This window comes from Clarias gariepinus, chromosome 17 (genome assembly GCF_024256425.1).
Source record: "Clarias gariepinus isolate MV-2021 ecotype Netherlands chromosome 17, CGAR_prim_01v2, whole genome shotgun sequence".
Classification (NCBI taxonomy): domain Eukaryota; kingdom Metazoa; phylum Chordata; class Actinopteri; order Siluriformes; family Clariidae; genus Clarias; species Clarias gariepinus.
Genome location: NC_071116.1, coordinates 24,367,478 through 24,387,581, shown reverse-complemented (window position 1 = coordinate 24,387,581; position 20,104 = coordinate 24,367,478). Strand labels below are relative to the sequence as shown.

Here is a 20,104-nt window from a genome sequence, read left to right as displayed (position 1 = left end):
ACAGGTCACGGCGGCCTGAGGCCTGTAACATAGACACTGTATGTTAAGATGAAGCTCTAAAGCATGTCTTTTATTCCTTTCTATACTCTGAATTAAACTACTTGCATTGAGTTGTGTTGTTACTTTTGTTTGCACATTTTCAAAAGTGCACTTTATTTTGTTATTTTGTATTTTGTTCTTCGATAGTTTTGTTAATTTCTTGTTAGTTTGTTGTCTTGGCTAGTTACGTAGCTAATTAAGTTTTGTCTTAGACATTTTTATTAATTTATGCAGTTAATCCACGTTGTATGTAGCACCTTGGTCCCGAAGGAACTTAGTTTCGTTTTACTGTGCACTGAACTGTATTGTTAAAATGACAATAAAAGACTATTTAACATGCCTTAACTTGACTTGCCTTGACCTTTTCTTTTTTCATGAACAAGTTAATTATCACATGGTAATTTTATGTTAAAAAGAGCAAAAAGCTTCTATCTGGCATGAATATTTTTTGTTTTACTTTTCATACATACAGGTCAGCTCATTGGCTGGCTGGCAGAAGTGTCCATCATTTGGAAGAGCGTTGATGCAGCCACATGAAGTGTTGGTGACGTTATCACAAGGTCCATACAGTGTGCACTTTTCACATGGCCAGAAATACTGACCCTGACACCAGCAGTGATATTCAGCACCATTCAGACTGCACACTGTGGAATTAAAGTAGATTAATCTTCTTATTGTCATGATATTTGCAGACTTTTTATTTTTATTCATTATTATATATTTTTTTACTTTTGTGTTCTATAAAATTCATATATTGAAACTTGTGCATCAGCTTTGTTACTTTGATCAGTGGTTACAGCCTTGTGTTAGATTCTAGTTAGCTTTGTAGCTTATGGTAACTGTAAAATACAACATGGATGGTTCAGAGGCAATTCAGGAGGAAAGGAAAGAAAGTTTTGCTTTAGATGATGTAACATTATCAGATGTGTTTTCTTGCTGAAAGACCCTCCTTGATTGGTTTTGAATGTGCGTTTCCCTACTGGCATCCGGAAAGTAATGTCTCTTGTGTTGCGACGTCAGATGCAACAGGTCTGTAGTCCATGTATAAGTTGGGTCACTGTCTTGTATCTGATTTACTGTTATGTTCTCTGTTTGGTTTGCTGCATTTTTTTTTTGTTGTGTCTGCTCTTGGGATCTTAAGTAAGCCATGCTGTGTCACGCGTTTGTTGGTATTTTATGAGGGTGCTTTTTAGATGCATTACAGTCGTTTCTGTGTCTTCTGCATTCTCTGTGTATTTACTGTAAACTATTGTCATTGGCTCTGTTGAGTGACACATATAACCGTGCCCACCTTAAGGGGGAAAAGCAATATATTTGTCCAAAAATGCTGGCACGAAACTGCTTATAAGGTTCCTTCTACTCAACATTTTTATTTAATTTAGGGCACAGGTTTAGCTTCAGGTACTGAAGGACTGGCATAGTTTGATTTAATACTGTTCGGCCAGGTTAGTGTAATGCTGTGACAAAATTGAACAGACAGACATACAGACGATATTTACACAGAAAAGACTGTTTCTGGCCCTCCAATGTATGAAACCTAAACATATCATTAAAAGTGTAAGTTCTGACTCATGTACAGACAAAAACTTATTTATACAGAATAATAATAATAATTGCTTTGTAAAGGGTTAGTATAGTTTTCACTGTCTTTACTCACTCACTCATCTTCTAAACCTCTTTATCCTGTATTCAGGGTTGCAGGGACCTGGGGCCTCATGTAGAAAGACTTGCGTTGAATTCATACTAAAACATTGCGTACGGACAAAGCTGTAAATGTGCGTACACAGTAAAAAAATCTGATGTATGAAACACTGCGTACACAGAATCCCACGCTGTTTGTGAGGATGAATGAATCATGGGTTGACCTAGGCCACCTTGCCACAATATTTGTTAGGTGCATTTAAGCATCACATATTATTTGCACATTTATTGAATGGAAATGTTTTCGATTCACGTATGCAAATTCGTCTTCAGATGGCGCCTTTATAGCAATGTGCGTGCAGTCGATCGCTCCGATTACATTAGGAAAACCGGCGATCGCTGCAAATTGCGCTTTAATGTTTGGCTGGTCAACTGCATGGTATGAAAACCTTATACGCCTGCTAGACATGCCGATGATCCCGTCCCATACAGCTGGCATTGCACGGCTCAAAGACGACTGGCTTAGCCCCGAGCGGTCTGCCAGTTCCCTTTGGAAAGAACCAGTTGCCAGGAAACCAAGCGTTGTCAGCACCTGTAAGGGAACGGGTAATGCGTGGTTCCTCGCTGTCTCTCTTTCCAAATTTGGACCCAATTCAGCACAGAGCTCCCAGAGGATAGCTCTTGAAAATCCGAAACGGCTAATAAGCCAGTCATCATCGTGGGCCAGAAAATTACTGTGATCCCTTAAAACGCGTTCCCTTCGGATTCGGCCATTGACAATGTCCTCTAATAAGGCCAACAATGCGATTGCCATAGACTAAATGTTGTATACATTTGCACATGCTTTTATATGTTCTAAATCACATAATTGGTAGAAAAATATTGTAAATTAACCTATTTTATAAATTATAAATTAATAGCAATGTTTTTCACATGTGTTGGTGCGATACTTTGTAGTGTGCAATTTAACATAATTGCCTCTAGGAGTCGCCAACAGAAATACGCAATACGTGGAAGAACGCAAATACGTGGCAGAACGCACATTCTCATGTTAATTTCACTGTTAGTAAATCTGACCGTGAGCATGAAAACTGGCGTAAGCAAAGCGTTGATACATGAGGCCCCTGGAGCCTATCCCAGGAGACTTCGGGCATGAGGCAGGGTACACCCTGGACAGGGTGCCAATTCATCGCAGGGCACACACATACATATACTCACACAGCCATTCACACACTACGGGCAATTTGGGAATACCAATTAGCCTAACCTGCATATCTTTGGACTGTGGGAGGAAACCAGAGTACCCAGAGGAAACCCACCAAGCACAGGGAGAACATGCAAACTCCCACAGTATGCACACAGAGACGAGAATCAAGCCTGGCTGGAACTCAAACTTGAACCCTGGAGGTGTAAGGTGACAGTGCTAACCACTGTCTTTACATGACTATTAAATTAGGTTACCCCAAAAGTAATGCACAGTATATTTAATTGAGTATATTTTTATACACAGCCTAACTCTTACCTGTTGTCATGTCCACTTCTATAATTTCTGCCACATGACCGGAAAAAAATAGCAAATTTTTTCCTCCAAGGTTGTATCTAACGTAATTGATCACTTCATTAATTGATGTGCTTGCAATATTAATTTCAAATTCAACCAGATGGTGAAAAATTTGCAGTTCTGTAAAGAAAGAAATAAAGACAATCGACATGTAAATACAACAAATCCTTTTTAGGTCTTCATATTAGGTCATTATATACATTTTATCTTACCACTCTTTGGAACACACATCTGTCCATCACTGGGAAGGGCATTGAGACAGGTACATGCTCCTTCATATTGGTAGTAACACGAGCCATATGTAATACACTTTTCAAGTGTCCAGAGATAATGATCCTGACATAAACACTGGTATTCAAAAACACGTAGATAACACACTGAGGAATAGAGAAATATTGTAAAAAAATTATTAAAACTACATTAGGTAGTCAACAAAAATGACTATTACCGCCATGCTCGCCGCCGTAGCAAAACATAAAGTCATAATATGTTGTATTGAAGAAATACTTCAGTGATGACTGGCATTGTTTAGTATAACATGGTTATAGTATAATGTATCACGGCTGTGGGACACATCCTGTATACTGCGTTCCAGAATTTTTGGTGGAGGTTGTTGATGTTTGTTTTAAAGGATTTTTTTTGTCTTTGATGTTAACTACACAAAACAGTGTCTTCCCACCTGGGAGTTTCCCCAGCACACTGTATATCAGATTGATAGACATAAGTACTCATCTGTCACATTTTTGAGAACCACTGTACAGTTTTTTTAGCCCACATTTAATCTACTGTATAATATTTTAAAAAGATATATTGCTCTTTTTATTAATGTTATTTTAAAGTAAATGAAATAGTAATATTTAAAAAATAACAAAATAAATACTGTAGTTTAATAGGGAATGGTTAGGCTTTGGGTTAGGTGTTTACATAAATGTTCAGACATTGTATTAAATACAAAACAATAAATGCAATTCAAATCAGATTTATTTAAATAAAAAAAAATTGTCACATACACAGTCATACACAGTCATACACAGTACGATATGCAGTGAAATGCTTAGACAACTGCTCATGACCTTAAAATAAAAGACTATGAATAGGAAATAAATATAATTATAAATTAAAAGGTAAATTTAACTAGGAAAGAATAAAATAAAATATAAAATTAAAGTTAAAATAAAATAACTGTACAACACAAATTCAAATAAAATAAATGGTAATAAAAAAAATGGTAATGTTCAGGGTTGTGCAGTCTACATATTTAAAGTGTCTTGTGCAGTGCAAATATGCTTAAAAGTGATTTATTTAAAGTGACTTGTGATAGAGTAATTTAACTTATGACCACGGAGTGTAGTTGTGCAGTGGCCACTAGTGTAAATGAATGTCCAGAGTGATTGTCAGTACTGTGTTCAAGTTCAAGTAGGCTTTATTGTCATTACAACCATATACAGTTAGTACACAGTGAAACGAAACAACGTTCCTCCAGGACCAAGGTGCTACATGCAACATAAATTTACAACATAAATTAACATAGACACTAAACTAGCTAACCAAGAGGCCCAGTTAGCTGGCTAGCAGAGACAGGACAGAGAGACCTAACATAAATTACAACATAAATTAACAAATTTATGTATAAAATTTTTATAGACAAGTGTGGTGTACTGATTAAGAGATCGTATCGCCTGCGGGAAGAAGCTCCTCTTCAGTCTCTCTATGTTGGCCTTCAGGGAGCGAAATCGCTTTCCTGACCTCAAGAGAGAGAACAGTCCATTGTTGGGATGGCTGAGGTCCTTCACGATCTTCCTGGCCTTGGTCCAGCACTGCCTGCTGTAGATCGAGTGCAGGTCAGGGAGCTCGGTAAGGATGGTACACTCTGCTGATCGCACCACCCTCTGTAGAGCTCGTTGTGGTGTTTCCCATCAGGATGCTCTTTATGGTGCAGAAATAAAAGTTCCTAAGCACCTTTTGGGGGAGTCTGAAGTCTCTCAAGCGTCTGAGGTGGTAGAGACACTGCCGGGCCTTTTTTACCACGGTGTTGATTTGACAGGACCATGACAGGTCCTGCGTGATGTGAACACCGAGGTATTTGAAGCTGTCCACTCTCTTCACTGGGCTGTCATTGATGACGGGGGTCTGGTAGTTCCTCTCCTGCTTAGTGCTAAAGTCCACTATCAACTCCTTTGTCTTACTGACATTTAGAAGGAGGTTGTTCCTCTGGCACCAGTTCTCCAGATTCCTAATCTCCTTCAGGTAGGCTGTCTCGTTGTTATCAGAGATCAGGCCCACCACGATGGTGTCGTCAGCAAACTTAATGATGTTGGTGGAGCTGGTAGTGGCCACACAGTCATATGTGTACAAAAAGTACAGCAGGGGGCTCAGAACACACCCCTGGGGGGCTCCAGTGCTAAGAGTGATGGAGGCTGAGACATGTCCGCCCATCCTTACTGCCTGTGGTCTGCCAGTTAAGACGTTGGAGATCCACTGACACAGAGATGAGCTGAGTCCCAGGTGCTCCAGCTTGGTGGTAAGTGTGGAGGGAATTATGGTATTGAATGCAGAGCTGTAGTTGATGAAGAGCATTTTAACATAATTCCCCCTTCTAGTGTCCAAGCAAGTAAGTGATGTGTGGAGGAGATGAGACATGGCATCATCAGTAGAACGATTTGGATGGTAAGCGAACTGTAGTGGGTCCAGTGTGTCTGGTAATGAAGAAATGATGAAGTCCTTGACCAGCCGCTCAAACACGCTCAGTTACGTCCGTATTAGTCATACCAAATGTTGGTGCTTTATAGTCCGTTATTGTTCTTAGTCCCTGCCACAGGCTCCTAGAGTCACTCTGTTGGAGTTGTGACTCTAGTTTCCTCCCGTAGCGCTGCTTCGCCTCTTTCATCTCCTTCCGGACGTTATATGATTCAGCCTTGTGTGGTTCCATGTCCCCCGACGCAATTCCCATATTGTAGGCAGCGGTGCGACATCTCAAAACATGGCGAATGGTTTTATCCACCCACGGCTTCTGGTTGGGAAACATTCTGATAGTCTTTTTCTCCACGATATCATCCACTAGTTTCCCGATGAATCTCACAACCACTTCCGTAAACACGCTGACGTCATCATCGGAGCTGTTCCTGAACATGTCCCAGTCTGCATCATCGAGTGCGTCCTGAAACGCGGCCACCGATTGGTCCCCGATGTTTCAGCCTATGTTTGTATTTTGGCATGAGGAAGATGGCAGCATGGTCGGATTTCCCAAACAGTGGACGAGATTGTGCCTTGTAACCGTCCTTGACTGTCGTATCGTGGCATTATATGGTTCAGTCTGACATTTTTGTCAAAATTGAGTTATTCATATTCTCATTCTGTGACAATCTATTTACATTATGTGAAGGTATGTACATTTTGGGACTTTTTTTTTAAAACAAAATGGTTCTACTAAATCAAATGAAATGTGTCAACCCAGCAAAAGTGTTTATTTTACCCACTGATTGGGCCAAATGAACAACCCAGGATTCTAGGTTAAATAGTAAAACCCAGCACTTTTGGTGCATTCAGACCGTTCACAACTATACACCTATACATTCAGAGAAACTAAAATGCACCCCTTACCACTTTAATGCCCTCTTGATAAGGCCTCTTCTTAAATGTTCTGAATTCTAGATTCTAAAATTGACATTGTTACTGTTTTTTATCCGTGGAATTGAAGAAATTAGGATTCCCTTTGAAAAGCTACACTCGATGCTGTGTAAAAACACTATGGGAACGCTCTCCGCGAGACCGGTTGTTGAAGCATGTGTGTCAAACACGCCAAAAATTTTAACATATATAACCTCAGTCAGGTAACGTCATTTAATTAGGTGCACCTGGAGGTAGGCATAAATAGGCATGAACCGGAAACATCCGAGATGACACGAGTCCGTACCTCCGTGTAAAAGAATATCTCGCTGAGGGCGATCTCCACGCTTCCTGTTTTCAGTGTTTAGGGGAAGAGCACGCAGGGAGCAGGAAAATATTGTGATTTTTTCCCTATTAAAGCCCATCACGCTCGGCTCGCCGTCTTTAAAACGAAATCGCGAGCCGCGGCCAATTTTTACATGCAAATCTGGCGGAAGCTTACAAGACGGAATCTCCCTTTTCCCTTGCTCTCTCGCCGGATCATAAGCCTTTTTACCGTCAACTTCTCAAGCGCCCCGGCGCTTCTTATGAAGGGGCGAGAAAGTTTAAAATAAACTTTCTCTCTCGCTTCCGCTGAGATTTAAACTATCACGCGCGGTCGTACACATACACCTCGATTCGCCATAAAAATAATAAAATCCCCCAAACACTTAAGCTTAGACGACAGGTTTCTGTCGGTGGCTGAAGGAGAGGCCTCAAGGATGGCGAATTGTCAAATAAGAATGTGTGGATAGATTTTCTAAAGCTGCATTTCTGATGATGGTTTTGATTTATGGTTTATGGTTAGAATTGGTTGACAGTCTGTACAATTTAATGTGAATAATAACTATATCATTTAACACAATAAGCTTATCACAGCACCAAAACAAATTGTTGATCTAGTTTTTACAATAAATTCTGTCCAGAGGAATTTGCATAAACTAAAAAAGGTGTTACAGTACCTGTAGTAACGTTGATTTCAGTGATATTGATGTTAGTGTTTATAAAGGGTAAACTGTGTGTCTCCAGAATGTTCCTTAGTTCATTTACGACTGTCACATTTACTGCATCAATCTCAAAGAAAATCAGATATTCAGCTATACAAATGTGGAGAAAAACACAGAGTTTATTATTATTATTCACTCTCATTCTTCGTCTATGCAGCTTTATTCAGAGTGCAGGGTCATGGGGGGCCTGGAGCCTATCCCAGGAGACATAGGGGTGCACTAGGTGGGGTACCCCCTAGTTGGGGTGCCAATCCATCGCAGGGCACACACAAATACACTCACAGGCTCATTCACACACCACAGTCAATTTGGGACCGCCAATTAGCCTAATCTTCATGTCTTGCATGGACTGTGGGAAGAAACCGGATACCCGGAGGAAACCCACCAAGCAATTGAAGAACATGAAAACCCATTGCACTCAGACCCGAGGCGGGAATCGAACCTCGACCTTGGAGGTAGCAACAGTGCTAACCACTAAGCCACGCGTTGCCATTTATGATGATGACAATGAATATTATTATGAATATTTTTAGGTGACATTTGTCAAATTTTGAACATCTTTTGATAGATATTGGAAAGGATTAAGGATTTCTGTTACAGATGAAGAGTTATGAAGTACAGCATACCATAAATAATAAGTAATTATAAAAAGTTTAACCAACTGTTTACTTTAAAATTTTTATTATTTGGCTTTAAACATGTTTGCAGAGATTGGTCTACCTCTTTCATCAAACAAAACCTTCATAAGTACAATGCAATTGGAGTTTAATTATAATTGTATACCAATAAAGTAAAAAATGAGCATTATTTATTTTATTATACATACTCAGCAGATCATTGAATGGTTGGCAGAATTGTCCATCGTTTGGAAGAGTGTTGATGCAGCCACATGAGGAATTGGTGATGTTACCACAAGAAACAAACAGTGTGCACTTTTCACTCGGCCAAAAATACTGATCTTCACAACTGCACTGATATTCAGTACCATTCAAACTGCACACTGTTGAATAAAAATAGATATACATGCAGAGTTAGGCCAAAAAATGTTTACAAACTTCAGGAAAAGAAAAATAGTCTGATGTGTTTGTGTGTGTGTGTATATATATATATATATATATACTCAGCAAAAAAAGAAACGCCCCTTTTTCAGGACTGTGTATTTCAACAATAATGTAAAAATCCAAATAACTTTACAGATCTCCATTGTAAAGGGTTTAAACAATGTTTTCCATGCATGTTTAATTAACCGTAATCAATTAATTAACATGCACCTGTGGAATGGTCGTTAAGACCTTAACAGCTTACAGAAAGTAGGCATTTAAGGTCACAGTTCTAAAAACGCAAGACACTAAAGAGACTTGTCTACTGACTGTGGAAAACACCCAAAGAAAGATGCCCAGGGTCCCTGCTCATCTGCGTGAACGTGCATTAAGCATGCTGCCAGGGGTAGCTCAGTGGTTAAGGCATTGGACTACGGTTCGGAAGATCCCAGGTTCAAACCCCACAACCACCAAGTTGCCACTGTTGGGCCCTTGAGCAAGGCCCTCAACTGCTTAGATGTATAATGAGATAAAAATGTAAGTCGCTCTGGATAAGAGCATCTGCCAAATGCTTAAATGTAAATGCTGCAGGGAGGCATGAGGACTGCTGATGTGGCTATATGTCCGCACTGTAAGACGCCTCAAAAGAGGTCAGACTGGCATATTGTCTTCACAAAGAAGCCCTGAGGTTCATGTGCCCAGGACCGTGGGGGGTGGCCCCCCAATGGGGAGAGGCACGCAGAATTCCTTTTAAAGAATGAAGTGTTCTCCCTGGCACCCCCAGGAGGTTGGTTTTCTTGCTCCGCCACCACTGGTGTTTCGGGCAACTCCAGTCTCCAATAAAATGTTAGTTCTTCGGGTTTTTCCTGCCGTGTTTCAGGAACCGAACATCTAACATCCCCCCCCGTTTAACCAAGCCGCTGAGCTTTGCCCCTTTCTGAGAAACTGGCAGCGTGGAAGCTACTGCCGAGTATATCTCCTTGGGTACTAAGCACTGTACAGAGAAACTACAGGATTCAGTTCTCACATCACCCTCCGGGTTTCAATGGCGTGGTCTCCACTTCCATGAAACCGGAAAGTGCAAGAGGAACGGGGGGCTGCGTCCAATTTTTTAGATTTTGCGGGCTTTACCGCTATCTAAAAATAAATCAATGGAAATATTGCCACAACACAGGAGGTTCCTGAGGTTCGCTTTCTGGGGCGAAGCTTACCAGTATCGGGTCCTTCCATTTGGTCTAGCTTTTTCACCCGCACATACACAAAATACATGGATGTAGTTCTGGCTCTTACGACTCCAGAGCATCTGTATTGAATTACATGACTGGCTGGCCCAGTCTTAGTAGCTAGCGCTTGACATCAGCATGTCGTTTTAGCTAATCTTTGTTTCCTAGGATTGAGATCCAATGCCATGAAAGCATGCTCTTTCCTGTTTAGAGGACAACATTTTTGGGTGTCACATGGAATTTGAGCGTAAGCGGGCACAGCTGTCTCCAGCTCGTGTCGAATCCATTCTCAACACCGTCAAGGAAATCAAGCTAGACCAGAAAGTGACCATCACTTTCAGAGATCTTAGCTCTCATGGCAGCTGTATCCACGGTGACACCTTTGGACCTTCTGCACATGAGAGCATTTCAGTTGTGGCTAAGAACCAGGGGATTTTACTCTAGGGCCAATCCCCAATAAGGGCTACGCGCCAGGTGCTTTGTACCCTTCCTATGTGGTTCAGACCCCGGTTTCTGACTCTGGGTCCCACTCTAAGTTCGTCTTGTCGTCGCAGATGCTAACGACAGACGCTTCCCTCATGGGCTGGGGTGCTGTCTTAAATGACCGTCCAGCCCAAGGGAGCTGAAGAGGCCATCTTTTTGCGCGGCACATAAATTGCCTCAAAATCATGGCTCTATTTCAGGCCCTAAAGCACTTCCTCCAGCAGTTGAGACTACCATGTCCTAGTGCGGGTGGACAACACTATGGCAGTCTCATATATTAATCGCCAGGGCGGACTGTGCTCGCGCCGCTAAATAGCTAGCGCACCAGATTCCTGTCCCTCAGGGCGATTTACATTCTGGGAAAATTTCATGTAGCGTAGGTGGACCTCTTTGCCTCTCAAGATCAGCAAATGTCCCCTTTACTACTCTCTGACTCTAAGTCAAGCTGGTCTTCCAGCCAGCGTGATTAAGACTATTCTAAGATGGTTTTTCTAAATGGTGTTACCTCTCTAAGAGGATCGGACAGCTATTGCCCTCTCCTATGAGGCGCGTGGGGCTCACTTCGCCTCTAGGAATCAGGGCTCATTCAACCAGGGGAATCGCCTTATCAATTGCACTAGCAAGAGGTATTCCCTTGCAGCAAGTATGTGACGCGGAGGGTTGGTCCTCTCCGCACACATTTGCCAACATGCAGCCTATTGTTTTGAAGTCTTCTGTCCTCCGCCTTTACAGCTTCGGAGCAGGAGAGACTTCACTTACTGTGTCCAGTATGTGCTCTTTAGATTTACGTCCACCGCATTAGCCAGTGGCGTAAGTCAGAGCAGCTTTTACATGTTTTGAAGCCGCAGCTGCGTGAGAGATGCTATTGCCCTCTCCTATGAGGCGCACGGGTTCACTTCGCCTCTAGGAATCAGGGTTCATTCAACCAGGGGAATCGCCTCATCAATTGCACTAGCAAGAGGTATTCCTTTGCAGCAAGTCTGTGATGCGGAGGGTTGGTCCTCTCCGCACACATTTGCCAATATGCATCCTATTGTTTTGAAGCCTTCTGTCCTCCGCCTTTACAGCTTCGGAGCAGGAGAGACTTCACTTACTGTGTCCAGTACATGCTCTTCAGATTTACATCCACCGCATCAGCTAGTGGCGTAAGTCAAAGCAGCTTTTACATGGTCTGGGGCCGCAACGGGGGGTGGCCCCCACTACACTGGGCTATTGCCCTCTCCTATGAGGCGCGTGGGCTCACTTCGCCTCTAGGAATCGGAACTAGGGCTCATTCAACCAGGGGGATCGCCTCATCTATTGCACTAGCAAGAGGTATTCTCCTGCAGCAAGTGTGTGACACGGAGGGTTGTCCTCTCCGCACACATTTATTACATTTATAGTTTGGATGTTCATGCTACTCCGGGCCCACGGGTCCTCGAGTCAGCTACCCAGACATAGTTCTGAGACCCTCTTGGCCTTGTGCGCACACGCTACACAACCTTGGAGTCCAGACACTTGCAGTACGGCGGCGTTGGCATTCTCGTTCCCATAGCGTTTTCACGCAGCATCGAGTGTAGCCTTTGAAAGGGAACGTCTCGGGTTACTTTGCTGTAAACCTGTTCCCTGAAAAGGCGGGAACGAGATGCTGCGTCCCAATGCCGCACTGACAAATCAATCTGAGGAATGTTTCCGGTTCACTCTAATTTATAACCTGCAGGTGCGTCCTATCAGATGACGTCACCTGACCGAGGTTATAAAAGCCAAAAATTTGGCGTGTTTGGTACACACATGCTTCACAACCGGCAACATGACAAGATGTTCCCATAGCGTTTTCACGCAGCATCTCGTTACCGCCTTTTCAGGGAACAGGGTTACAGCAAAGTAACCCAAAACGTTTTTCCTGCTGTTATACCCCTATCTCAACTATGCGATTTGACTATGAGAGGACCGACACGCGAAAAGATGGAAACCTCATCACAGCGCCAAAACTTGCGGTGGAAAAAAACATACTTTCGGCCACTGCGCGAAACCGCTTAGATGAGATAGGGGTATTAGTAGTTAACAGATTATAGGCCAAATTTCGCAGAGTGATGATGGTAGAATAATTATAAAGGTCTTGACCAAAACAAAATGCATGAGAAATCACAAAGGAGTTTTCATTTTTTTAATGGAAAAGTACTCTAACTAGTTGCTTTTATCAGGAAGTAAAGCTGTAATGTAACTGATTACTTTTTAAAAACAGTAATTTTGTAATGTAATTAGTTACTTTAAAACATACTGTACTGTGTATTATGTGTAAACACAATATTATTATTTACAGAACATATAGATACTTCTTCTTCTTTGTCTTTCGGCTGTTCCCTTTCAGGGGTCGCCACAGCGAATCATTTGCCTCCATCTAACCCTATCCTCTGCATCCTCTTCTCTCACACCAACTAACTTCATGTCCTCTTTCACTGCATCCATAAATCTCCTCTTTGGTCTTCCCCTAGACCTCCTGCCTGGCAGTTCCAACCTCAGCATCCTTCTACCGATATATTCACAATCTCTCCTCTGAACATGTCCAAACCACCTCAATCTGGCCTCTCTGACTTTATCTCCAAAGCATCTAACGTGGGTTGTCCCTCTGATAAACTCATTCTTAATCCTATCCATCCTTGTCACTCCCAAAGAGAACCTCAACATCTTCGGCTCTGCTACCTCCAACTCTGCCTCCTGTCTTTTCTTCAGCGCCACTGTCTCTAAGCCGTAGAGCATCGCTGGTCTCACCACTGTCCTGTACACCTTTCCTTTCATTCTCGCTGATACTCTTTTATCGCACAACACACCTGACACTTTTCTCCACCCATTTCAACCTGCCTGTACCCGCCTCTTCACCTCCTTTGAACACTCTCCGTTGCTCTGGACCGTTGACCCTAAGTACTTAAAATCCTGCACCTTCTTTACCTCTGCTCCCTGTAGCCTCACCGATCCTCCTGGGTCCCTCTCATTTACACACATGTATTCTGTCTTGCTGCGGCTAACCTTCATTCCTCTGCTTTCCAGAGCATACCTCCACCTCTCCAAATTTTCCTCCACCTGTTCCCTGCTCTCGCTACAGAGCACGATGTCATCTGCCAACATCATAGTCCATGGGGACTCCTGTCTTACCTCATCTGTCATCCTGTCCATCACCAAAGCAAACAAAAAGGGGCTTAGAGCCGATCTTTGATGCAGACCCACCTCCACCTTGAACTCTTCTGTCACACCTACAGCACATCTTACCACTGTCTTACAGCTCTCATACATGTCCTGCACCACTCTAACATACTTCTCTGCCACTCCAGACTTCCTCATACAATACCACAGCTCCTCTCTTGGCACCCTGTCATACGCTTTCTCTAAATCTAAAAAGACACAATGCAACTCCCTGTTACCTTCTCTATACTTCTCTGCCAGCATCCTCAAAGCAAATACTGCATCTGATGTACTCTTTCTAGGCATAAAACCATATTGCTGCTCACAAATGCTCACCTCTGCCCTTAACCTAGCTTCCACTACTCTTTCCCACAGCTTCATTGTCTGGCTCATGAGCTTTATACCTCTATAATTGCCACAGCTTTGCAGATCTCCCTTGTTCTTAAAAATTGGCACCAATACACTTCTCCTCCATTCCTCTGGAATCCTCTCACTCTCCAAAATCTTGTTAAACAAACTTGTCAAAAACTCTACTAAGCACTTCCATACCTCCACAGGTATGTCATCAGGACCAACAGCCTTTCCACTCTTCATCCTCTTTAACGCCCTTCTCACCTTACTTCTACCAATATTTGCTACTTCCTGTTCCACAACAGTCACCTCTTCTACTCTTTGTTCTCTTTCGTTTTCCTCATTCATCAACTCCTTAAAGTACTCCTTCCATCTTCTCATCACCCTCCTGGCGTCTGTCAGTACATTTCTATCTCTATCTTTAATCACTCTAACCTGCTGCACATCCTTCCCATTTCTATCTCTCTGCCTTGCCAACCTGTACAGATCCCCCTCTCCCTCCTTACTGTCTAGCCTAGCATACAAGTCCTTATATGCTCTTTGTTTGGCCTTTGCCACCTCTACCTTCACCTTACTCTGCATCTCCCTGTACTCCTGTCTACTCTCTTCAGTCCTCTCAGTGTCCCACTTCTTCTTAGCTAGCCTCTTTCCCTGTATACACTCCTGGACTTCCTCATTCCACCACCAAGTCTCCTTGTCCACTTTTCCCTTACCTGATGATACACCAAGTACCCTCCCACCTGTCTCCCTGATCACATTGGCTGTAGTTGTCCAGTCAACTGAAAGCACCTCCTGACCACCCATAGCCTGTCTCAACTCCTCCCTAAAGACTTCACAACATTCTTCCTTTCTCAGCTTCCACCACTTTGTCCTCTGCTCTGCCTTTGTCCTCTTCGCCTTCCTCACCACCAGGGTTATTTTACACACCACCATTCTGTGTTGTCTGCCTACACTCTCCCCTACCAACACTTTGCAGTCACTGATCTCTTTCAGGTTACAACGTCGACACAAGATGTAGTCGACCTGAGTGCTTCTGCCTCCACTCTTATATGTCACCCTATGTTCCTGCCTCTTCTGGAAGAAAGTATTTACTACTGCCATTTCCATCCTCTTTGCAAAGTCCACCACCATCTGCCCTTCTACATTCCTGTCCTGAAGACCAAACCTGCCCATCACATTTTCATCACCTCTGTTCCCTTCCCCAACATGTCCATTAAAGTCTGCACCAATCACCACTCTTTCACCTCTGGGGATGCTCTGCATCACTTCATCTAACTCACTCCAGAATTTCTCCTTCTCTTTTAACTCACATCCTACCTGTGGGGCATAACCACTAACAACATTGAACATTATCCCTTTAATTTCCAGCTTCAGACTCATCACCCTATCTGATACTCTCTTCACCTCTAGAACATTCCTTACAAACTCCTCTTTTAGAATAACTCCTACTCCATTTCTTTTCCTATCCACACCATGGTAAAACAATTTGAACCCTGATCCTAAGCTTCTAGCCTTGCTACCTTTCCACCTGGTCTCCTGGACACACAGTACATCTACCTTTCTTCTCTGCATCATATCAACTAACTCTCTTCCCTTCCCTGTCATCGTCCCAACATTCAAAGTCCCTACTATCACTCCTAAACTCTTGCCTTTCCTCTTCTCTCTCTGAAGAGAATATAGATACAGTATATACAAAATATTTTCTTATAAAAAAACATTTATCACAGGTTATGGATGTGTACAGTACCAAAGTAATTTTGCTCTTTAACAACAAGTTGTTTATAACTGAATAATTATTGTACTTTTTTACATGTAAATACAATACAATAATATGTAATTTTTTTATATGCACAAGTAATTATTATTAAAAAAAACAATTATTATTTTTTTTTTTTAAAACAGAGCTCACCTGTTGTAATGTTTAGGCTATCAATTTCTGTGGTGTTGTCTACTTGGAAAGGACTGAAGGACTCCAGTGATGATTTGATTTGATCAAAGAAAATTGCTTGTGACACATTCACCTCTATAATTATAATATATTGTAGTATGTCTGCGTTCACTGGAAATAATAAGGTGATTTGGATTATTTGGATGACAAATATAAAAATAATAGTAATAGGTATAAATACAATATTTACATTAAAATCATATAGCAGATTTTAAAACATAATTTTCATTTACCATCTCTTTTTTCCCTTAAATTGTTCGTTTGTCCATCTATGTAGCTAAACTGGATTTTGAGGGGAAAAATTATTAATTAGGTAAAAGTGCATAATAAGTGTTATTGTAATAATAATGCTTATGTATAATACATAGACAAATCAGTTTAAATTATTGTGAAAATCTGAAGTTTACCATTACTTTACTTATCCAGAATCTGTTTATTTGTTATATCTTTGTTCTATTTGTTACAAAGCCTTTACTTCTACACAATAAGCCATACCAAACATGCAAACTACAATATCATATACGATCTTTTAACATGTTTTTTTGTTTATAAACATTTACATCTTCTTCTTTTTGTTGTTTTTCTGTTTTACTGTATGTGGATTATATTTTGATATTTTAATCATTATTATTAGTATTCAGATTACTTCCAGACGGTAGATATTTGTTTGTACAGTATAGGACTCTTAAAGAAGTCCCTTTCCAGATCTACAGGGAATAAAGACACACTTGTCTAGTTAACATTTAGTTAACATTTAGTTAATACATTTTTTTTTAAAATGTTACCTCAACAAACATGTCTGAAATTTCAGGAAGTCCTTGTGAGTTCACCACTTGCATATGAATGAGCAGGAGGGCGACAAATCTCAGGAAACATTCTGATCTTTTACCTATTAAAAAAAAAAAGGCTTATCAAATGTCAGGATTAAACCCTAGAACGCACTATAAGTTTTAGGAGAAACTAAAATTTCCAGAGTGCATGTTGTTTTACAATTAACCGGGTTCTTGCATCTTGCATCTGTTCACTTCTGCTGTAAATCAGTTTGTAAATAAGGTTGTTTTTTAATAGACTGTCTATGTTAAGACTCTTGCAGTAATTTGGCTTATTTTGTTTATCTTGGTACTAAAGAGTCTTAACTTCTGCAATTGTTCATCCTTTGCATCCATCCAACCGTGACATTAAATAGTATTTTAAGACAGTGTATGTTGTATTTACTGTAACAACATTTATTCATCTTATTTACCACTTATCCTATACAGAGTCATGGGGACTGGAGCCTATCCTGGGAGAATTCTGGCACGGGACAGGGTGCCAATCTATCACGGCACACACTAAAGGTAATTTGGGAATGCCAACTAACTTAATTTACATGTTGGAAACCCAAACACATGAAGGACATGCAAACTCCCCACACACAGACTGGAGGGGGTAATCAGAGCCTCGACCCTGGAGGTGCAAGGCCGCAGTGCTAAACCCCGTTTCTAAGAATTAAGATGCAGTAAAAAGAAGTGGAATGCTCTCAATTTTTGTCATGGAAAGCAGGGGAAAGACCACCAGTTTAGGATAAACACTGTGGCTCTTTTCCTTCATTCAAGAATAAAACATGAGAACTGATCTTGGCAGGCAGCTGCAAAATGACAAAAATTTTTTTCAAAAAATCCTCCAGAATGTTGTGCAGGTCTGATCCAGAAATCCCAGATGTGCTTGCTAGAAGTCGTTGCTGCTAAACGAGGTTTGACAAGCTATTAACTGCAAGGTGTTTACTTTCTTTTTTTCTCCAGAAAAATGCAAATGTTTAATGGGTCTGTTCAATAAATACACAATGAATTATAATTGTTTATTGTGTATGCTATCAGATCAAGCACATTGTGTTTTCCGATTATTGTGATGAAGATCAGATCACATGTTATGGGAAATTAATGCAAAAAAACAGTTAATTCCAGGGGGTTCACATACTTTTTCTTGCAACTGTACATTACCACTAAAACATATGCTGAAACCAATTGTAAAATAGATGAAAGTAATGAAAATCTGTTAATACACTGTCCACATTCAGCAGAGATGAATCAGCAACCTCTCTTCAACCTGAGTGCCTGTGGATTATCCCAGAAATCACAGGCAGTACAAAGGCAGTTTTAAGTTTTGCGTTTCTTTTTTTTCTTTCTTTTTTTTAAGTAGGCTAAGGTCAGAGCTCAGGGTCAGCCATTATATCCTGAAGTAGATAGTGTTAAGGGTCTTACTCAAGGGCCCAACAGCAGCAACCTGGCAGAGCTGGGGCTCAAACCGCCAACCTTTTAAATAGTTACTCTTAGAGACTTAACACACTTGGCCACCACTGTCCAACAATACGGATTATCAGCACAAAAAGATTATGAAGAATGTGTTAAACCTGCTTGGCAAAATACCTGATCAAGAGGGCAAAGCAGAAGAACATCAGCATTATCTAAATTTCTATCTATATTTAGCAGCTGACACATGCTGGCCTCTGTATACTCATCATTATCAAACAGACACACACACACAAACTAAAAGGAATAAATTAAATTCAAGAGTCTGATATGTTAACTAAGCACTTTAAATGATCTTAACAGTTAGAGATTTATATAGAAGGTACTAGAAGTTCATTGGAATAGACTTTCATTAGAATAGATTAATTAATCTTTATCATTAATTAATCATTGACCAGTTATTCTGTACATTAGATATTACATACTATATTATAGTTTAGGAGAACAGCTGTCATGAAAACAAGACAAGGTCTAAAAAGGCCCTTATTTTGCTCCAATGCCTAAAGCTTCAGCAGTTCCCAGCAGCCCCACAAATTATATGTGCCAAATATGGACACATTTCCTGTGTTGGCTATGTTTACAGGCTTAATTTTTTATCATTTTAATCTTGGTCTTGCTTAGCGTGTATGTATTGTACCAGCTATGCTTGCCCTTGCTTTCATTTTTATTTCTTTTAACATATATTACATAATATATAAACCTGCACTTGCATCTGCCTGATGATATTTAACACTGTTTAACACTGGCATTCATGATGAGTCTTTAGATCAAAAAGACATATGGAGTGCAATATGTTTTTGTTTATTATTGAGGTAAGTTAAATTATAAGTTACCTTTATTAGCCACGATGCTCATTCTGAAGATTCTGGACTTCAGCTAGTGTCTCTGTGTATAAAATACAGAGTTATTAGTTATGTTAAAATATATCAAAAGCAGTAAAATAGCATAGTAGAATAGTTTCTATTAAAAAAAAAGGTTGAGTATTAGGAAACTTTTAAATTTTGGATAAATAAATTTAGATTTTGGCTAATACTTTTTTTTTTCCTTGTGACTTTACAGAATGACATCCATATGGTAACTATAAATTGTTATCATAGACTGTAGTAGGACAGTGACCTGGGCCAAGCAAAAACCAGGAGACAGAAACTGCAGTGCCACTACAGTTAGTGAGGCGTTTATTTATTTTTTCTTTGTCTCGGCTAAACCAAAAGCAAAAGTAAAAATGGGTGCAGTGAGAAAAAAACAAACATATGAATGTCTCCTTGTAAATTCCAGACGAGATGTCAGTTATGGTGCCCAGCTTCATGGTTATGCTGGGGTTTGCAGGCGCTCGTCATGCCATTTTCTCCGGCCGAACGCGGAGCTGCCCTAAGCCATTCCATGTGTGGTGATAATAGATGATGACATCACTGGGATGTTTAAGAAACATGCTATATCCAGGAGTACAGTACTCCCTCTTGTGTGATATTGCTTAATTAACATGTGACCTTGGTTAGAAATACTGTCAGAGCTACAATTTAAGAAAATTAAACAGATTCAAGAATTTAATGACTTACAGTATAATAAATGGTAAAAGTATTATTATTATTATTATTATTATTATTATTAGTGTAGTTCCCGTCTAGCCTGTAGTGTTTAGTGTCTGTCCAGCCGGTAGTGTTTAGTTCCTGTTCAGCCTGGTTAGCCTCTGTTGTCCCTTATGCCCTGTGTTCCTGTTCT

General features: G+C 40.8%; 1 protein-coding gene across 1 annotated transcript; it reads right to left on the bottom strand.

Annotated features, from left to right (window-relative positions):
- Positions 1 to 492: 492 nt before the first annotated feature.
- Positions 493 to 19,542, bottom strand: LOC128545503 (uncharacterized). Its single transcript, XM_053515815.1, has 9 exons — positions 19,419 to 19,542; positions 19,219 to 19,270; positions 16,883 to 16,986; positions 16,331 to 16,379; positions 16,059 to 16,208; positions 8,720 to 8,893; positions 7,849 to 7,983; positions 3,454 to 3,618; positions 493 to 683 (listed from the first exon to the last, which is right to left on the bottom strand). Exons 2-9 carry the CDS (start codon positions 19,238 to 19,240, stop codon positions 493 to 495), a joined length of 990 nt encoding a protein of 329 aa, XP_053371790.1. The 5' UTR covers positions 19,241 to 19,270; positions 19,419 to 19,542.
- Positions 19,543 to 20,104: the final 562 nt, after the last annotated feature.

Bases quoted from the DNA above. Each gene is read 5' to 3' on its own strand.
- LOC128545503 (XM_053515815.1), bottom strand. From the start codon at position 19,240: ATGAGCATCGTGGCTAATAAAG. The intron at 16,209-16,330 runs GTAAATGAAAAT...TATTATTTCCAG, and splicing joins TTTAAGGGAAAAAAGAGATG to TGAACGCAGACATACTACAA. The intron at 3,619-7,848 runs GTACTGTAACAC...TCTATTCCTCAG, and splicing joins TGAAATCAACGTTACTACAG to TGTGTTATCTACGTGTTTTT.